General features: G+C 47.0%; 2 protein-coding genes across 7 annotated transcripts in view; one reads left to right on the forward strand and one right to left on the reverse strand.

The window, feature by feature from the left end:
* Positions 1 to 3,614, reverse strand: part of ZNF683 (zinc finger protein 683) — a 29,188-nt gene extending 25,574 nt beyond the window's left edge. The window contains exon 1 of the mRNA XM_081015905.1: positions 52 to 3,614. The gene's annotated coding sequence lies outside the window, so the exon portion shown is untranslated. The remainder of the gene's footprint in view (positions 1 to 51) is intronic.
* Positions 1 to 17,840, forward strand: part of LOC308482644 (uncharacterized protein) — a 74,373-nt gene that overhangs the window by 45,393 nt on the left and 11,140 nt on the right. For 5 of the 6 annotated variants that reach the window (XR_013989372.1, XR_013989377.1, XM_081015920.1 and 2 more), the window contains one exon: positions 3,967 to 4,151. Coding sequence is in view for 4 of the 6 variants with exons in the window: in XM_081015920.1 (XP_080872046.1) it covers positions 3,967 to 4,151 (185 nt within the window). In the remaining 2 variants the exon portion in view is untranslated. Of the gene's footprint in view, positions 1 to 3,966; positions 4,152 to 12,040; positions 12,293 to 17,840 lie in introns of those variants that run through there. The other variant, XM_081015919.1, reaches the window with a different exon arrangement.

Consider the following 17,840-nt stretch of genomic DNA (forward strand, 5'->3'; position numbering starts at 1 on the left):
GAAAAGCCCTTTGCTTCCGGGGAGCTGGCAGGAGGACCAAAGATTGCCTACCTGGGTTTGGACTGCTGCTTCTTTATCTCTCAAGCCAAGAACCAGTTGTGAGAATGAAAGGGAATCCACTCTGATCTCCTTTTGGGCACGTTATGAATGATTCAGCTGAAGCAACAGGAAGTGTCCTTAATTCTTCGGCTCTTGCTATATGCTGAGAGGAAAGTCAAAGCCACTATACCACAAGGAGGAGGAGGAAGAAGAGAATATTCTCTGAGGTGCTTAGTTTCTAAGAAGAGAGGTGCCAGGGTTCAAGATGGGTTGGAAGCTACCCTGTATGACACAGACACCCAGATGAGACACAGCTGCCCCTGATGATTCACTGGTCCAAAGACATTCTTGCATACTTGGGGGCACTCTTTTCTTCTTCTTCACATTTGCATCCTATGCTTCAGTTCAGCACCTGGGCAGAAAACAGCTTCCAGGGGCTGGTTTGGACCCTGCCCTGATAATAAAATGCAAAAGACCAGCTCCGCTCCCCTTAAAACAAACACAAAAAGCTGCCCACTGTCCCTGGGCATCTCACTCACAGCAAGCACCATGCTGTTTCACATCTTTACACTTCCAATGTGCGTAATTGTATCACAAGTCAACTTGTTAAAGAATCCAATGTACTCTTGGTCACTTACAGAGCTTTGGTTAAACTTTGCCAGGGGCAAACTAAGTCTTAGGTTAATCCTCAATTTGGGTTTGATGGGCACGGGATTGCTGCTTGTGGACACAAAATGAGGTAGTCACATTTTGGTGGCAGGTAGAATTTACCCTGAGACACAGAGCAGGCTCCAGGGATGGTCTCTGGATATTTGTTGGAGATCCAAGACTTCTAAAGGCTGTCGCCCCAGCCATGCTGTTATGTTCACTTTGAATGGAGCAGCCAAGATCATTAGGAGCAGTGTGGGAGAAATTTTAATTCATCTGTCTACTCCTGTGTGGATTTGCCTGACTCTACAGGTCAGCACTGGAGGCCATCTGCTCTATCTCTGTGTGGTTAGGTGAGTAAGAGAGACAGGTCCTGTTTGGTGGTAGTGCCTAAATATGGAATGCCCTCTCAGTGGAGATCTGCCAGGCTCCCTCTTTGACTCCTCCAGACAACCTGTTTATTAAGAATTCATCCTGATTTGCTTGCATAAAACTTGCATCAAGGTTATAGGATCAAGGAGCTGTTGTGGAAAGAGGGAGAGGGGATGGGGAGAAAGTAATCTAAAAGTGGGAGAGAGGTGGGTGGGAGAGATCCGAATGCCAGGCAATCCCACTTTCACATCTTCATCTTCTTATTCCATGGCTGGAAATAAAGTCTTGGGTTATTGCAGGTCCAAAGCGGGACATGCGCAGCCCCATCTGCATTACAGGGCATGCAAGCTTCCTTTCTCCCCCTTGAATCTCCTCTACTTTTGTGAAATGTGATATGGGCAATAAATGCCACACACACTTAACTCAGAGTAATTCCCACTGAACTTTGGTGCACCGTTAGGTCGCTTCCAGACAACCTGTTCAATGAACATCCAGCCTGGTTTGTTCATGGAGAGATTAGACAACATCTTGCCCAACAACTGTTACACCTTCCAGTGCCTTTTCCTAATGCTTTCTGTACCTGAAAATGTATTTGTTTCAGAAGAGCTCCAAACCCACTTTAATGGCGCAACCAGAATGTGCTGGGGAAGTAATTGAATCCCACACAAAAATATTGATAGGCTGGAAGATACCTTTAGCATGCAAAACCTTAGAAGCAGAGCCTTGCTACTTATCTTTGGAGTGAAGCTTTTTGTCTGAGGCTCACAGGAATCCCACAAGTGAGCAAGACATCATCTAAGGATCTCTGAGTTGAGGAACACCACAAAGAAAGTGTGGCACTGCTGAGGGGAGGGCGAGGGAGAGAAGGGAGAGAACAATTGATCAGCTTGAACTGGGGCATCTTTTTAAGGGAAGAGAGAATTCTTGGGAATGACATCAGTAAAAGAGCCCCCAACCCTGTCCCCAAGGGAAGACAAACCATTTACTAGGGGACTGAAAGTCAAGGGCTGATGCATAGAATCCTGGAGCTGGTTTCAAATTCCTGGAATCACAGATGACACTGGGCACCTTCTGAGTTTTTCAGCCTTGATTCCAGTGCTTGCCAATAACATCTTGCTTACAGTGTGAAGCATGCGTCATCATAATAATTAGTAATAATATATATTTTTTATTTATACCCCACCCATGTGGCTGGGTTTCCCCAGCCACTCTGGGACAGAACATATAAACACATAGTAATACAGTCTTGCTGCATCATTCTGATGCCAATTTTTGCGTTCATCTGTCTCTTCTTTCCACCCACTTTCATGGTGCTCTCTGCAACAGGTCATTTTGTTGTGTGTTAGGGCCTGCCCCACTTGTAAAATGCTCCTCCTGTAAAATGGGAGCAAATGCTCATTTCTCCAGCCAGGTAGAGGTTTGTTTTCTGAGCAACCAGCAAAGTGCTGGTTTGGACCTTTATGAACCTATCTAGACCCTTAAGCCTTCCTCTGAGGACTTCTCCATGTTCCTTTTCTGAAGGAGGGCTCAGAGGATGGTGACAAGCGAGAGGGCCTTTTCAGTTGTGGCTCCCCACCTGTCAAAGATCTCCCCAGTAAGGTTCGCTTGGCACAGTCATGAACTGGCAGGACAACGGGGGGAGGAAGAGGATCCCAGCAAGGGGTGTAGCCAGGACTGAGATACACTGGGGCAAGCAGTGGGTGGGGAAGGAGAGGTTGGTGCCCCATGTAGGGCATTCTAGGAGGCAGAGACAGGCAAGGGCCCACAACCCAGCTCCCTAGTTGGCCAGGTAGAGCAGGGGTAGGCAACCTAAGGCCTGGGGGCTGGATGTGGCCTAATCACCTTCTAAATCCGGCCCGCAGACGGTGCGGGAATCAGCGTGTTTTTACATGAGTAGAATGTGTCCTTTTCTTTAAGATGCATCTCTGGGGCATAGGAATTTGTTCATTATTCTCCCCCAAAAAATACAGTCTGGACCACCACATGGTCTGAGGGACGGTGGACCAGCCCACAGCTGAAAAAGGTTTCTGACCCCTGACGTAGAGCTTGCAATCTCTGGGAGGAGGGGTGTGATTCCTCAGATGGAGCTGGCTTGGAACAGGTGTGGGTCACCTGCCTCATCAAGCCCAGATGCTGCAATCAGCGTGCAAAGTACCAAAGGGAAGCGGTGCTATGTCTGCTCAACTGCCTACCTTGACTTAGATGCTCCTGGACCTCCACGGGACTGTGCTTCAGGGTTGACTCTGGACTGTATCCTGACTGCTGGACTTCAGACTTGACTACTTGAATTGACCTTGAACCTCATTTTCTGGCCTTTGGACTTTGCTTATGTGGATTGACCCTTAGACTTGGCCTACTGATTTACTGCCAGGTAGGCCAGCGGTCCAGGGCAGGCACCCTCATTGACACTGCCAGCTAAAGTTTTACTGTTTTACCAAGGCTTTTGATAGACTGAAATTATATTTTCTTATTAGCGTGCTTCCAATCTTGCTGTGGTTGTTATGAGAGTATTGTTCTGTTTTTACAATACAATGTTTTATATTGTTACTGTGGTGTAAATCACTGGGAAACTGTCAGGTAACAAATGAATAGCAAGTCTAATTAATAATAATGGTAATAGTGCTTGTGATAGTACTGGTATATCTGAAAACTACAATGCATGTAGGAGTTGTGCCAATCTCATGATTCATTTCTGCATTTAGGGGCAAAGGAGCATAGCTTGAACTACCCCATATACTTGCCACTTCCTTGCAAGAGGCAGAAAATTTGTCTGGTTCTGCATATAATTTTACTGTCTGTCAATTGCCTGTTAATCATTTGAAATCCATAAACCAAGCCTCCCTTCTCCTCCTGAAATTCCCTTCCATTTATGTCATTAAGCAATAACAGTACTCCTTTTACTCTCAGGTGTTGGGATCCCTCCCATCACATCCTAGGGTTGCTGTATGTCTGAAATTTCCTGGACACATCTGGAATACTGTAGTCAGCAGCAGTTTGAAATATGGCAACCCCTATCACACCAGTGCCTTTTCCTGTTCCTCTTCTGTAGAGCAAAGCAAGACACTATTCTCAGGTGACGTTCTTCGTGGAAGGTGGGTGTACGAATTCATTTGATATAATGCATTTATTCCAGGTGTAGGGATGAGAGAAAAAAACAAAGTCGGTTCACATTTAAAGCCGAACCTATCAAAGCCACACCTTCTGAAACTATATGAGAACCGAAACACAACCACCCTTCAAAATTCACACTTCTCTGAATTTTGTGATGCAGCTCCCCAACCAGGGGAAAGTGTGCATAAGGATGAATATATTAGTGAAAATAAACAAAAATGGAACATATTAGGAGACATTGCTTGCAAAAATGAGTACATGAGTCAAACTCCATACAAAAAATGTGTTTATTAGGAGAAATCAGCACTAAAATGCTGGAGAATTTTCATGGGGATTTTTGTTTTTTTATTTTAAATCGGATTCCTCAAGAAATATGGACAACCAAATTTAAGATTGGAAAAGCACAAAACAAAGAGATCCGATAGTGACAGATCTTAACCAGGAGTGAGCAACTTCCAGACCATTTGGCTCACAAGGCTGTTTTAGCCAAGCCACACACACCTGCCCTACCCCTGATGTCAGCTGTGGGGCAAGAAAAGACATGGTTGGACTGACGGAGGGTTTACTGTCACCACTGGTCAGCTGGTACAAATTTCATACCATGTCCTTCAATACGTTCCATTTTCAGGGTCGCTTGCTTGATTTCAATAGAACAGAAAAGTTCAAACAACAACCTAAATGAGAAACCTCAAAACCTCAATGGTGGAAACATCAAGGAGCGGAACAATTTAGGCAGCGAAATTATACGGTGGATTAAAAAACCTGAGAAAAATTATTTTTAAAAAGCATTGGTGCGGAAACTACCTGGGTAAACTATGCTACGACTTTCCATAGAGCAAGCTTTTGGGCAGGCTGAATGTAGGTGATTTTTGTTTGTTTAATTGAACTGTTAAATACTGCTTAATCATTGGAATATCTAAGCGACATGCAGGAAAATGTCAGAAACAATCAGGGTCTCAGGTATCAGCACTTTGAATTAGGCTCAGCAACACACTTGAGAATGAAGGTAATCATAAATTGCTGCTGGTCAAGCAACTGTTGGAAGAAAAGTTGGCAACCCTGTTACTATTGATTGCATTATTTCCTTTTTTTAAATGTAACCTCTCGGCCTCCAAAAAGTACTGGGTCCCTTTTGAATGAACTACTCTGCTCCAGGCCTAATGTGACCAAATGGGATGGTTTCTGACCAAGACAGAAAGCTTGCTGGATCAAATGAAAGGAGTTTCTGCTGGAGCATTTTCTTTCACATAGTGTCCAACCAGATGCCTCTGCCAAGCCCATAAGCAGGTGAGGAGGGTAATAAGCCCTGCCCCATTGGTGTACCCTGGTGACTCAGGCATATACTGCCTCTGAGCCTGGAGGTACAGCCATAATGACTATGGACGCTGTGGCACGCTTTATCCTCCATTAATTTGGCGACCGCATCTTTTGGCAACCCATTCCATATACATTATACATTTAAAGCACCCTTTCCCCACCCCCGCCCAAATCATGGGAACTGTAATTTGCCACAATTCCCAGCACCCTTTGCAAACTATCATTCCCAGGATTCTTTGGGGGTGTGTGTGGATACATTGTAGCTCTGCAATGTGGGTAAGTGTATCCTTTTGTGTGTCCTGAATCTGTCATCATTCAGCTTCATTGGATTTCTCCCCAGTTCAAGTATTATGAAAGTAGAAGGGGAAACGGCTCTTTCTTCATTTTCTACAGCCATGTAGCATTTTATAAACTCAAACACGACTCCCCTTAGACCTTCAGTCAATCTCTAGAAGATGCTTACTTCATGCCAGATCATAAGAGTTACGAGCAGACTTTTCACAGCTTAAACCCTCTGAGTTCAAAACAACAGCTGCTGATTTCATGGGTGAGTGGGCTTCTGGGTTATCTGCCCCATCTAGAGACCTTCCTTGGTAGGATCCCAGTTTCATTACAGTAATAAATTAAAGAGTGGAGCTCCTTACATTGTGATTAGATCAATCATAGGATTGTGGAACTGGGTAGGGAGACCATTCTGAGACCCTTGTTTTGATTTTTTTGGGGTCTGTCACTGTAGTCCAGAAATAATGAAATCCAACAGTAGAGCAACTGTGTTATGGTCCTGGCCACTTTGGGTCTCTTTTGAGCTGAAGTCTGGTGATTGTGTGAGGCACAACCTGATACAGCAAGAGAACATCTATAGGCTGCACTAGGCCTCATGCTGGCAAGGGTGAAGACCTCTGGTTCAACAGCATACCTTCCAAATTCCCTGGGGAAAATGGGACATCCCATTTTTCCACGCAAGATTTTGGGGGCCATGTTTTCGGGGCAAGAGTGTCACACGGGGAAGGTCACGTGAGTTGCCCAGGAGTGCTTCCCAGCAGACGTGCATCCCGGTTTTAGGTTGGAGAAAGTTGGACAGTATGGGACAGAGGACTGGTGATATCCCTGAAATGCACCAGCCTTTGGGTCTGTCAGGCCTTGACAGACTCTTAACAGGCTCAGTAGCTGGTGCTTTGTCAAAAGCGCCAAGTTCCCAGGCAGCAGTCATGGCAAGGGACAACACATTTAGTGTCCTCACACTGTTGTTCAGACTTTGAAACAAATTGTGAAGTTGGGGCTTTATAAGACCTGAGGGGAAGAGATAGGACCTTGAAAATCAGCTGACTGTTTACACCAGCTCCATTCCTGGTTGAGATTTCACCAGTACTTTTTGTCGTGAAATAAGCTGTGTGTGCTTAGCCAGCTGCATAACAGGCAGAAATCCAACAGGGCAAGTTTCTTCAGTACCTGACATCTATACCAGGAAAGCTTGCACCAACTTTTGCTAAGGGCTGCAACTTCGTGTCAGCTGTGTGAGCGAGGGAGTGCCCTGAGCCTTTTTCTTATAAACTGCATAGTCGATCTTCACAAGTAATAGATTTGTTTCCGCCACCCCTAGCTGCCTATTCCCCCACAGCCCAAGTGCATTGCGGGAAGGGGAGAAGCGATAAGCTCCCAGTGGCAAGGGAAACCATAGTGAGAAACCACAATAATTCGGAGCATAGTGGGGTTGTAGTGAAAGCTCAGGCTGCAAGTAACACCTTGAGAGCAGGTGTTCATAGAATCATAGAATCATAGAGTTGGAAGAGACCACAAGGGCCATCGAGTCCAACCCCCTGCCAAGCAGGAAACAGGTGTTGGCTGTGACAGCCTGCTGTCCTCTGTCCCTCGCAAGCACAAATGCAAGGGAAGATGAGACACCAATTTCATACATGCTGCTTTTCACATGTGCCTCTCCCCTAGAATATCATTGGCTATGAAAGAAGGTGTGTTCACAACTGCATTGTCAACTTTCCTTGTTGGGTCACCTTAGAATAGATGTGTTTTGTCTGAAGGTGCAAATATTTGGGCAGGGCTTCTCACACGTTTTAAGCTCTCCACCCTGCACTGAAGGGTTTCTTCACATTTTAACATATATTCCGTGTACTTAGGGTGTTGTCAGCAATGAGCACAGTCTGGTACCTGTGGAGGAACGAACCCACAGGCAGGCCCTGGTGGTATGATGATGCATCCATCCATCCATCCATCGCTCGCTCTCTCTCTTGCAGAGGGAATACAGAGTAAAAGAAATGAGATTTTAGGGCTGGGGCGGCAGCGGCAGCACCTCCTTGCGGCTGGCAAAGGGATGCCCGTGCATAGCCTACCCCTGGGCCAGCGTAGAGGGGATGAGGCCGTCGCAGCCGCCCACCAAGGAGGGGGGGAGGAAGAGGGAGACGAAAAAACACTGCAGGAGCCACGTGCGTTGCCCAGAGTGCCTTGCTGCAAGGGCAGGAGGGCGAGGTGACACAGTAGTGTTCCTGGCTCCATGTTTCTCTACCTTATCTCTGTTCCCAGGTTGGGGCTGATTTTCAAGGAGAGACCCCCTTGATTAGACGCTGGCCGACAAAGGGATTGACCACTGCAGGGTCCACACTTGCCCTGCCCTGGGAGCCAGCAACCCACGCTACGCCCTTGGTGCTCAGGTCCTGATTGCAGGCTTCTCATAGGCATCTGGTTGGCCACTGTGAGAACAGGATGCCTGGCGAGATGCACCACTTACCTGATCCAGCAGAGCTATTCTTATATTCTTAACAGTACTGGCAGGGTCAAAAGGAGCGAGAGTCGCACCCTACTTCCTCCCTCTCGCCACTGTGGTTTCCATCTCCTCTGCCTCGGCCCCCTTTTGTGGTGTAGGTGATATTTTTAAAGAAGCCCTGACAGCAGAGGTGAAACTGACAAGAATCTAGAGAAGCCCCTACTCTGTTCACATGAAATTAACTAGTAACTACTCTGACAAGAAATGCAGAGGAACGGAAAGGAATTGTTTGCTTAAACATTTATGATCTATGCTCTCGTAAAGTATATCAAGGCAGCTTGCAACATAAAAATATATATACAATATAATCAGACCCTAAATATCCATAAAACAATACAGTGGTACCTCGAGTTAAGTACTTAATTCGTTCCGGAGGTCTGTTCTTAACCTGAAACTGTTCTTAACCTGAAGCACCACTTTAGCTAATGGGGCCTCCTGCTGCTGCCGCGCCGCCGGAGCATGATTTCTGTTCTCATCCTGAAGCAAAGTACTTAACGCAAGGTACTATTTCTGGGTTAGCGGAGTCTGTAACCTGAAGCGTATGTAACCCGAGGTACCACTGTAATTAAAAGCATCCATAAAACACCAGTGAATATTGGCTGGTCCAAAAGGAAATTCATATTGTGAAGGCCTGTCTAAGCAGTGGTTTTTCAGAAGACATCTCGGGGAAGGCAGAGATGGCTCCTGCCGAAGCTCTACTGGCAGGGAGTTCCACAGGGGAGAGCCTGCTGCATTAAATGCTTGGCCCCTAGTGATGGCCAACTGAATCAAAGGGGAACTACCAGAAGTACCCAGTCGGAGGACCTCAGTGCTCAAGGGGCAGTCTAAGTTATCAGATGGTCCTCGTGGTACTTTGGACCCAAGTTGCTTGAGGCTTTGTGAATTAACGCAAGTACAGTGGTACCTTGGGTTACATACGCTTCAGGTTACATACGCTTCAGGTTACAGACTCCGCTAACCCAGAAATAGTACCTCGGGTTAAGAACTTTGCTCCAGGATGAGAACAGAAATTGTGCTCTGGTGGCACAGTGGCAGCAGAAGGCCCCATTAGCTAAAGTGGTGCTTCAGGTTAAGAACAGTTTCAGATTAAGAACGGACCTCTGGAATGAATTAAGTACTTAACCCGAGGTACCACTTTACCTTGAACCTGCACCAGTAGCGAACTGACAACGAGTGCAAATCTGTCAGTAGCAGAGTAACATGTTACCAGTAAGCTGCTCTTGTGAGCAGTCTGGCTGTGGCATTCTGCATCAGTTGCAACATCCAGGCCGGATACAACATACTCTGCGACATTCCTCAGATGAAAATAGGGACATTTCTCACTAACTGACCCTCCTCAATGCCCCCATTTTTGGTTGCCCCCCGCCCCCAGAGCATTTCTACCACCACTTCACTAATGAAACACAGCATACATACCAGGGCCGGATTTAGGTTTGATGAAGCCCTAAGCTACTGAAGGTAATGGGGCCCTTTGTATGTCCAGCTGTCCTTTGTCAACAACAAATTGTCACTGTTTTCTGTGTTGAATATATCCCATATGGTAATTTATGGACCTAATAGGTGTCTAAAGCCATTTGCACATAACAAAATATGTATTTTATCAAAGTAATATCAAAGAACTGAAATGCATCCAGTCCATGCAGAATGTTGGCACCCTATATATAGAAATGAGCAAACCAGTGATATTTTAGGGAGCAGGCTAGAAGGCAGGGCCCATTACTTACATCAGGGGTCCTCAACCTTTTTAAACAGGGGGCCGGTTCACTGTCCCTCATTCACTGTTGGGGGCCAGACTATAATTTGAAAAGAATATAAACAAATTCCTATGCACACTGCACATATTTTATTTGTAGTGCACAAAAAACAGGAAAAACAATACAATATTTAAAATGAAGAATGATTTTAATCAACATAAACTTATAATTATTTCAATGGGAAGTATGGGCCAACTTTTGGCTAATGAGATGGTCAATATTCGGTTCTATATTTGTCACCGATAGCCGTAGCAAGTGATGCAAGTGTTCATCTGTTAGTCTGGATCTGGTTGGAGATTTCAGATGTTTCATTCGGGAAAAAGTCTGTTCACAGATATAGGTGCTGCGAAAGATGATTGCAATGTTGAGTACATGGCATCATTCCCGCTGGTTCGTGAGGGCTCCCCTATTCTTCTCCTGCAAGACTTACCCAAAACAAAAGAACAAGTTCCAGCCTGGGCTGCAGCCACACACCCCCCCCCAAGCATTGTGCCCATGCCTGTTCCCTCTCCGTTCCCCCACAAACACAAAAGCCCAGCCATGCTCTGAAAGCCGTGCCGCGCCAATGCAAAGAAGTGAGGCAGCTTTCAAAATCCAAATGGCAAAGCCACATTGGAGGAGCCACTGTTGTAGAAGCCACTGCTGCCCAGCCCAGTCCAGGTCGCCCTCACGAAATCCTCGTACGCAACTTGCTGGCCGGGCCTCCTTCCTCCTCCCAGCTGCTGCCAACCGGGCCAGAGCTGGGCCAAGGAGCAGCCTTTCAGCCTTTCAGCCTTTCAGGCTCTGGTGTGCATTTGCCAAGGCAGTGGCTGCTTCCCACAGAACACCGCCCATTGAGGGGGGCTGTAAGCAGCGGCTGGCACCGGAGAAAGGGCAACATGGTGCTGGCTCTCCCGGTCTGAGGAAGGGCTCTTGCTGAGCGGCCTCACCTCCCCCTACCCTCAAATCTCCCCCTTCCTCTTGCCACCCCTCCACCTCCCCACAAAACAAACCCGTGCACTGGCTGTTGCCAGGTGCTTTTTCCAGCTCAGCATCCTTGCTGCACTCACCTTCCATGGCGGTGGTCAGGCGCAGCAGCAGTGGCAATAGCAGGAGCCCAAGCCGAAACAGGAGCGTGCACAGGCCCGGCCGCGGCTCCATTGCATAGCACTCTTGGGGGCTCTAGGCGGTCATGGAACTCTGAGGAGAGCAGCGAGGCTGGGGGGGGGAGAGAAGGAGGAGGATTGGGGGCTGGAGTGGGGTATGGGATAGGGAGGAGGAGGGGGAGGGGCGTTGCCTGGCTCCCCGCTTGGGCGCTCGCTCGCTCGCTTTGTCCGCGACCGTGTCCGCTTGGCACTCTGGGAGAGGGAGCGAGAGCCACAGCTTCTGGCCAGGAGTCTGGTGAGCATGAGGACTTGGGCACTTCACTGGCCTTTGTGCCCCTGCACACACTTGTGGATTCTGCTCTCCCCGGGGGAAAGGGCTTGCTCAGCTGAGGTAAACCCGGTGCGGTGGCTTCACGGTGGGGTTCTGCAATGGCTGGGCGGGCCAGATCTAGGACCATGGCAGGCTGGATGCAGTCCGCGGACCGTAGTTTGAGGACCCCTGACTTACCTCATAGGAACCTACACAACACAAAATACTGTTGCTGTATGTAGGTTTTATTTTATTTGTTTTTTATCTTATATTTTGGAAATGTACATCCAGTCTTTTTTTCCTTTAATTTTTTGGGGGCCCCATGAGAGTGGGGCGCTAAGCTGTAGCTTGTTTAGCTTATACGTGAATCCAGCACTGATACATACTCTCCACCATCCTGAGAAAATCCCTTAATCCCAATTTTGTTTTGTTTTATTCAAAAAGGAAAAACACACATCAATAAACAAATTTTAGAAAGGGGCAATGGGTTGTAGTTAATGCAGTGCTAATTTAAATATATTGAGTGGAGTACTTGTGCTGGCGGAACGTTGTCACGCAAGGGAAAGCACATTACCAAATAATAAAAAATAATAGCAGTAATAAAAAGACCCCTGTCCTTCCTTTGCAGATTCTGCCCCTCAGATCTGCTGCTGAGCGAGTGCAGCTACCTTTGGGCGCCTTGCTGTTTCCTCGTTATTAAAGGTGTGAAGTTTCAGAATGAATATTGTTCTTGCCTCTCACATTTTATTTTCTTATTTCCCGCCTGATTTTGCCTTTTCTGCTGACACCTCGGAGCCCAATCTGGTCAAGAAGAGAAGATGTGGGCTCCAGATGAAAGATGAATCATAGATCAGACCCGATGGCAGCAGAGGAGAGACTGATTGTGAGGGGTGGGTGAGGGTTTGAAAGGAGGGAATACAATGCCTTGTAGCTCTACTGTAACGAACTTTCAGCAGCTCAAGTTCAGAGTTCTGTCTTCTTTGCTTCTGGTTTGCTGGGGCTGTGCGCTTAGATTAGCTTGTGGCCAACAAAAAAGCTCCGTGTTCAAATATTGCCTCAGCCACAGGCAGATTAGGTGAACTGATTAGTGGACACTGCCTCAGCTTCAGCCTTCCCATCTGTAAGATCGGGTGCCATAATATTGGCCTACCTTATATGGCTATTGTAAGGATATCTGAGTTAATGTAATAAGTGAGGTGCTTTAAACATTCTAAAATGCGCTGTAAATGCAAAGCATTATGTCGCCACCTGCAAGCAATGTAAGAATTGCCCCCTAGCAACTCCCTAACCGAGTCTCTCGATGCAAGTGTGTGGCATGTTCTTTGTGAGTGGTGTAGATTGGCTTTCAGCCGCAGCTGGTGCCCAGTCAGGCTGGCAGGACGAAAGGCAGGGAAGTCCGCAGTAGGTGAAGCCAATGGCAGGCAAAGTCAGCTGGTTCTAGCTTTGTCCCCACCTTCCTCCCTGCTGCGTTCTGCAAGGGCAACAACTGAGGCAAGGGAGGAGGAAGTTGGCAGCCAGGGCCACCTCATTGGTGTGGTTGTAAGTAAGAAGGCAGGCAACTGGAGGGAGACTGAGCTTGGTGGAGCAGCGCTGCTTTCCCCCAGATGAACCAGCCTTCATGGATTGGCTTGTTCATGGGGTAAAGGGCCCAACCTGACATGAATTTGCATGTTTCTTGACATTTTTTTTTAATGAAAGGAAAAGAAGGCTTGGAAGCTTCTACTGAGAGCAGAAGAGCAGGCTGGTGGAGGGAAGATGAGCTGCTTTAACATCCTCTAGCTGTTGCAGCGCATAGTTAAAATATGCAGTGACGTATGTGAGGGGTCCACAGGGGCAGTTGCGCCGGGCACAAAATTGTTAGGGGGTGCAACATTTCACCCCCTGCCTCTATACGGCTGCACGCTTCTGTTGCTGAGCTCCGTTGAAAATGGCTACTCCATACGAACCAGGAAGTGACTTCTCCAGATGATGGAACAACTCCTTTTATTATCTCTGTGGTTGCAGTCTCCTGGTTGACACACAGTGCTTCCCCCCCCCCAGGGGGGTATGTAAGGGTAGATAGTACCGGTACCTCTTGTTCTTCTTGTTGTTAAAAAGTGTGGCACTTACTGTAACATGATGAGTACCGGTACTTATTTTTCTAGAAAAAAATCACTTGTGACACAGATGTTGTTCGGCAATTGAATACGCATGCGTACGCCATCCGTTTCCCTTCCTTCCCTCCCCCCATAACCCCTGTGCTGCCCAGGGTGCTGGCAACCCATGTTACGCCACTGAAACTATGGAACTCACTCCCATAGGAGGCAGTGATGGCCACCAACTTGGATGGCTTAAAGGGGGATTGGATAAATTCATGGAGGATTGGTATGTAATAATAAATGTTCCATCAAGTCCCTTGGGCACAGCAGGTTGTGTTTGTCTTGGTGGGTTGCTAGTTGTCCAGGCCTGCGGGCAATTGTTTATCTTCTTAAGACAGGGGTGGGGAGCCTTATGTATCTCTGCATTGTCCTCATAACTCTCACCAGGCAACATCCCCTCTTCCTTTTAGGAGTAAAGCAACAGCGCTTGCAAGAAGTTACCTGAACCGGGGGTGGGGGGTGGGAAGTAATAGAAAGGCAACCAATTCTTCCCTCACTGATTCTTTCAAGAGTAACTACCTGTAGATTTTGTTTTGTTTTGTTTTGCTCAGGCTTTACTTCCTTCCTGCTGCTTCTTCAGTGTTCATGTTGGGCCTTCCTTTCATTAGCCTCATAACTCCATGATGGCTGCATGGAAGCTTGTACAGTGGTACCTCTGGTTAAGAACTTAATTCGTTCTGGAGCTCCGTTCTTAACCCGAAACTATTCTTAACCTGGGGTACCACTTTAGCCAATAGGGTCTCCTGCTGCTGCTGCACTGTCGCGCCACAACTGCACAATTTCTGTTCTCATCCTGAAGCAAAGTTCTTAACCCGAGGTACTATTTCTGGGTTAGCGGAGTCTGTAACCTGAAGTGTCTGTAACCCAAGATACCACTGTACTCAGAATGACTTTGCTTGTCAGGTGTAATAGACCTTAGCTTTCTTTGTTCTTTCGACCAACAGTCATGCCAGGCTACATGTTTCTGCACTCTGCTGCAACATGTATATCAGATTCGATCTTTTTTGCCTGGCTGGAATGTGCCCTGAAATTCTGTCTCTTGGGTGCTTCAATGCAGTATACAGAGTGGTGTGTGTTGAGGTAAACTTTACATTTGTTGCTCTGTCCCATTTTCCCTTTGGCCCCGCCCACTACTGTTATGTGGCCCTTGGAAGACAAATGCGGCCCTCAGGCTGAAAAAGATCCTCCACTTCTGTCTTAAGACTTCACTTCACTGTTTACTTGCCTGAAAAAGGACGGCAATTAAACCACCACCGTCTTGCCCTAGGCAGCTAACTTCAGCTGGAGAACTATCTTATAGTTAAGCTATTTCTCGCCTCCCTTCTGACTTAAATGTTAGGGTTAAATGGCTTTAATTTAAATAAGAAGCTTCTTGCCATTGTAAGCATGACTGTATTGTCATATCTGGTGCCATCTATTGGCTAAAAGAGGCAGCAGTTTATGGTTAGATTTCCATGTTATTTTAATTAGGCATTCACTGGATTTACTTTCTTTTGCTGCCTGCCATCGCAGGGACTCTGCCCAAAAACAAACCTTGCAGATCAATGACAGTGTCCCTTATCCCTGCACTGTTGGGCCTGCCAGCTGCACTGAGCTGCAGGCAGATCAAATAGAGACATTTCCCCCTCAGACCAGAATTTTCCTGGTCCAGGAAACTGAGGGACACAAGCAAAGGTGTAGTTGTTTGGGGTTGCAGGGAGTCAGAGACCCATTAATGCAGGGTGGTCTCAACTGACCTGGTGGTTTTGTTCTGGGGATGGTGCATAAAGCCAAAATCGTGTATAGTTAAAACACATTCTCCGTGCACCTCCAAGCACTCTCAAGGTGAGTGCAATGGTGGGTGGAATTGCTAAAGGTTTTTTTTTTTCCCCAGGGGATGCCCACACCCTTTTTCTTTTTCTTTAATTTATTTGTTTGCCAAACATGTAAAGCTGAACCTTCATAAGTTACATATGCAACAAGTCCCAAGTTTTGCAGCAGGGTCCCTGTCTCCAGCGTCTTACAGCCACCCAATCAACATGGAAGGGGAGCTTTTCAGATGCTGAAAAGAAGTATTCTCACACTTTGTGTTGATTGGAGTCAATCAGAGTGAACAGAGGAGGATGGCATTCCCTTCTGGGTAATTGGTAGGGTAAGAAGTAAAAGTGAGCAGAGCAACAAATGCACATTTTACCAGTACGCCACTAGGCTAGTACACCCCCATCCCTTTCTGTCTTCCATCCAGGCAACTGAGAGGCATTTATGAGAGTTCAAGGACTCATTCCAGGTAGGCAAAAACACGGAAGGAAGGTGCATAGCAGGGCTGGTGTGGGCTGTGGCTGAGGGGGTATGTGATCTGGGGAGAGTCTTGAGGTCCAGCTGGAGAGGTCCCTTCCTCTCCAGCTTTTATCTGTGGGGTGGGGCAGCTAAAATTCCTATCGTTTAAAAATTGGGTGTATTAAAAGAAAAACACTGTCCCCAAGCTGGTCCCCAAAGCCTGAGGTTCCTTGTGCCTGCCTTGTGTCCCTTAACAGAGTGAACCACGGCCACATGTGACCCTAATTCATTGTGGGAAAGAGAGAGATAAGGAAGGAAATGAAAGGAGGGGATGGATGACGCTGATAAATACAGGGTGGATGTTTGTGTGTGAGAGAAAGCAATGGATGAATGAGGAGGGAGAATGAATGCAGAGGGGAGAATAGGGCTGGGGGAGAGAAGTGGTGCCCCCCCACCTTGTGCCTTCATGCTGCCCACCCTCACTTGTCCGAGGCCTCCGAATAGTTTGTCCCTTGTTTGAGCCTGGTTTCTCAAAGGCAAACTCTTAGCAATGAAGCCATGAATGGAGCTTCCATATTCAGAGGCAGTATATCTCTGCATACCACCCGCATCCTCTTCTGATGGCTTTTGGAAGCAGGTTACAAAATGCTGTTGTTTATATGGGACTTTGGCAGGGTTTAATATCCCCTGAGAATACCTTTCTGCTGGTGGTTTTCAACACCATCTGCAACCCTATACCCACTGACTTGGGAGTAATTGAACAAGACTTTCTTCTGGGAAGACACTTCCGGGCTCATGTTGTCAAGTCTGCTTTTGTTGCTGCTGCCATTGTTCCTTCCTTGTTCGGATTTTTAAAAATTGGATCATATGTGTGCTGTTGTGAGCCACCCTGAGAAAAGATTTGAAAGGCATAGGGAAAAAGATTTTAAATGAGTATGTACGGAAGGGTCTGCTGTCTTCATGCCCTGGTTGTGGGTTCCTAGAGTCATCCAACTGGGCTGGGCTGGATTTCCACTCTTGGACTAGATGGTTCATTCAAACTGGATTATTCTCATAATCTTGTATAGCAGCCAAGGCCCTTAGGTCAGGGACTGGGACCCCTGGGGAAAGTCAGATGGGGGGCTGCATCCTATGGTGGGTGGTGTTTGCAGTGCTGCATAGCAAGTTCTGTCTCTCTCTTCCACCTTCTCTTTCTCTCCCCTCTGCACCCTTCTTTTTCTCTCTGTGCTCCATCTCTCTTGCTGCACCCCTCTCTGTGTGTCCAGATTTCTTTCTGCAATCTCTCTCTCTCTCTCTCTCATCTCCCCCTGCCTCTGTTAACACCAGCCTGAATTAACAGCAGGGTGCATGGAATTAGGCCAAGGGCTGTAGCATCCCCATCCCCCAGCCATATTGGTGCCCCCAAAGTCAGAGCATCTTGGTGAATAAAAAAAAAAGGTAAGAGGCCCTGAACAGTTTGCAGGTGATGATCAAAGTCACCTACAAAAACATTGCCAGATTTGATGTTAAGAATAGATCCCACATGGTTAGTACTAGGTGAAAAGCACTCCTTCGTAAATGAGTGTGTTTGGTTGCAATAAGCTGCTGTCCGAGTGCCATATTCAGGAGACTCATGGCAGCACACCTGTGACTCTTTTGGATCAATACATCCACTCCAAGCCATTTCCCCGGTGATGGGAACAGACAGCTGCCTGACAGCTCTTCAATCACTTTTGAGATTCATTATAGATACTGACCGATGCACTGGTCACTCGGGGACTCCAGGAGATGGGGAGTGGTGGACCCTGGCCTCCAATATTGATTTTTGCTTGTAGCCAAAGGTCACTGACATGCAAACAAAGATCAGGGCAGGCAGGGAGCATGGAGGAACTGGGCTCGAGGAGTGAGTGTCCCAGAGTTTAAACTTTCTACATTGTACATTATAAGATGGAAGATAGGTTTTTAGAGTGATGGCGGTGTTCAGTGGCACCTAAAGAGGGCATTTACCTGAAAGGTAGTATGCAAATATCAGGATCAGATGAATCCATTGAACTA

The sequence above is a fragment of the Podarcis pityusensis genome (assembly GCF_964106645.2).
Source record: "Podarcis pityusensis genome assembly, chromosome: 8".
In the NCBI taxonomy this organism is placed as follows: Eukaryota; Metazoa; Chordata; class Lepidosauria; order Squamata; family Lacertidae; genus Podarcis; species Podarcis pityusensis.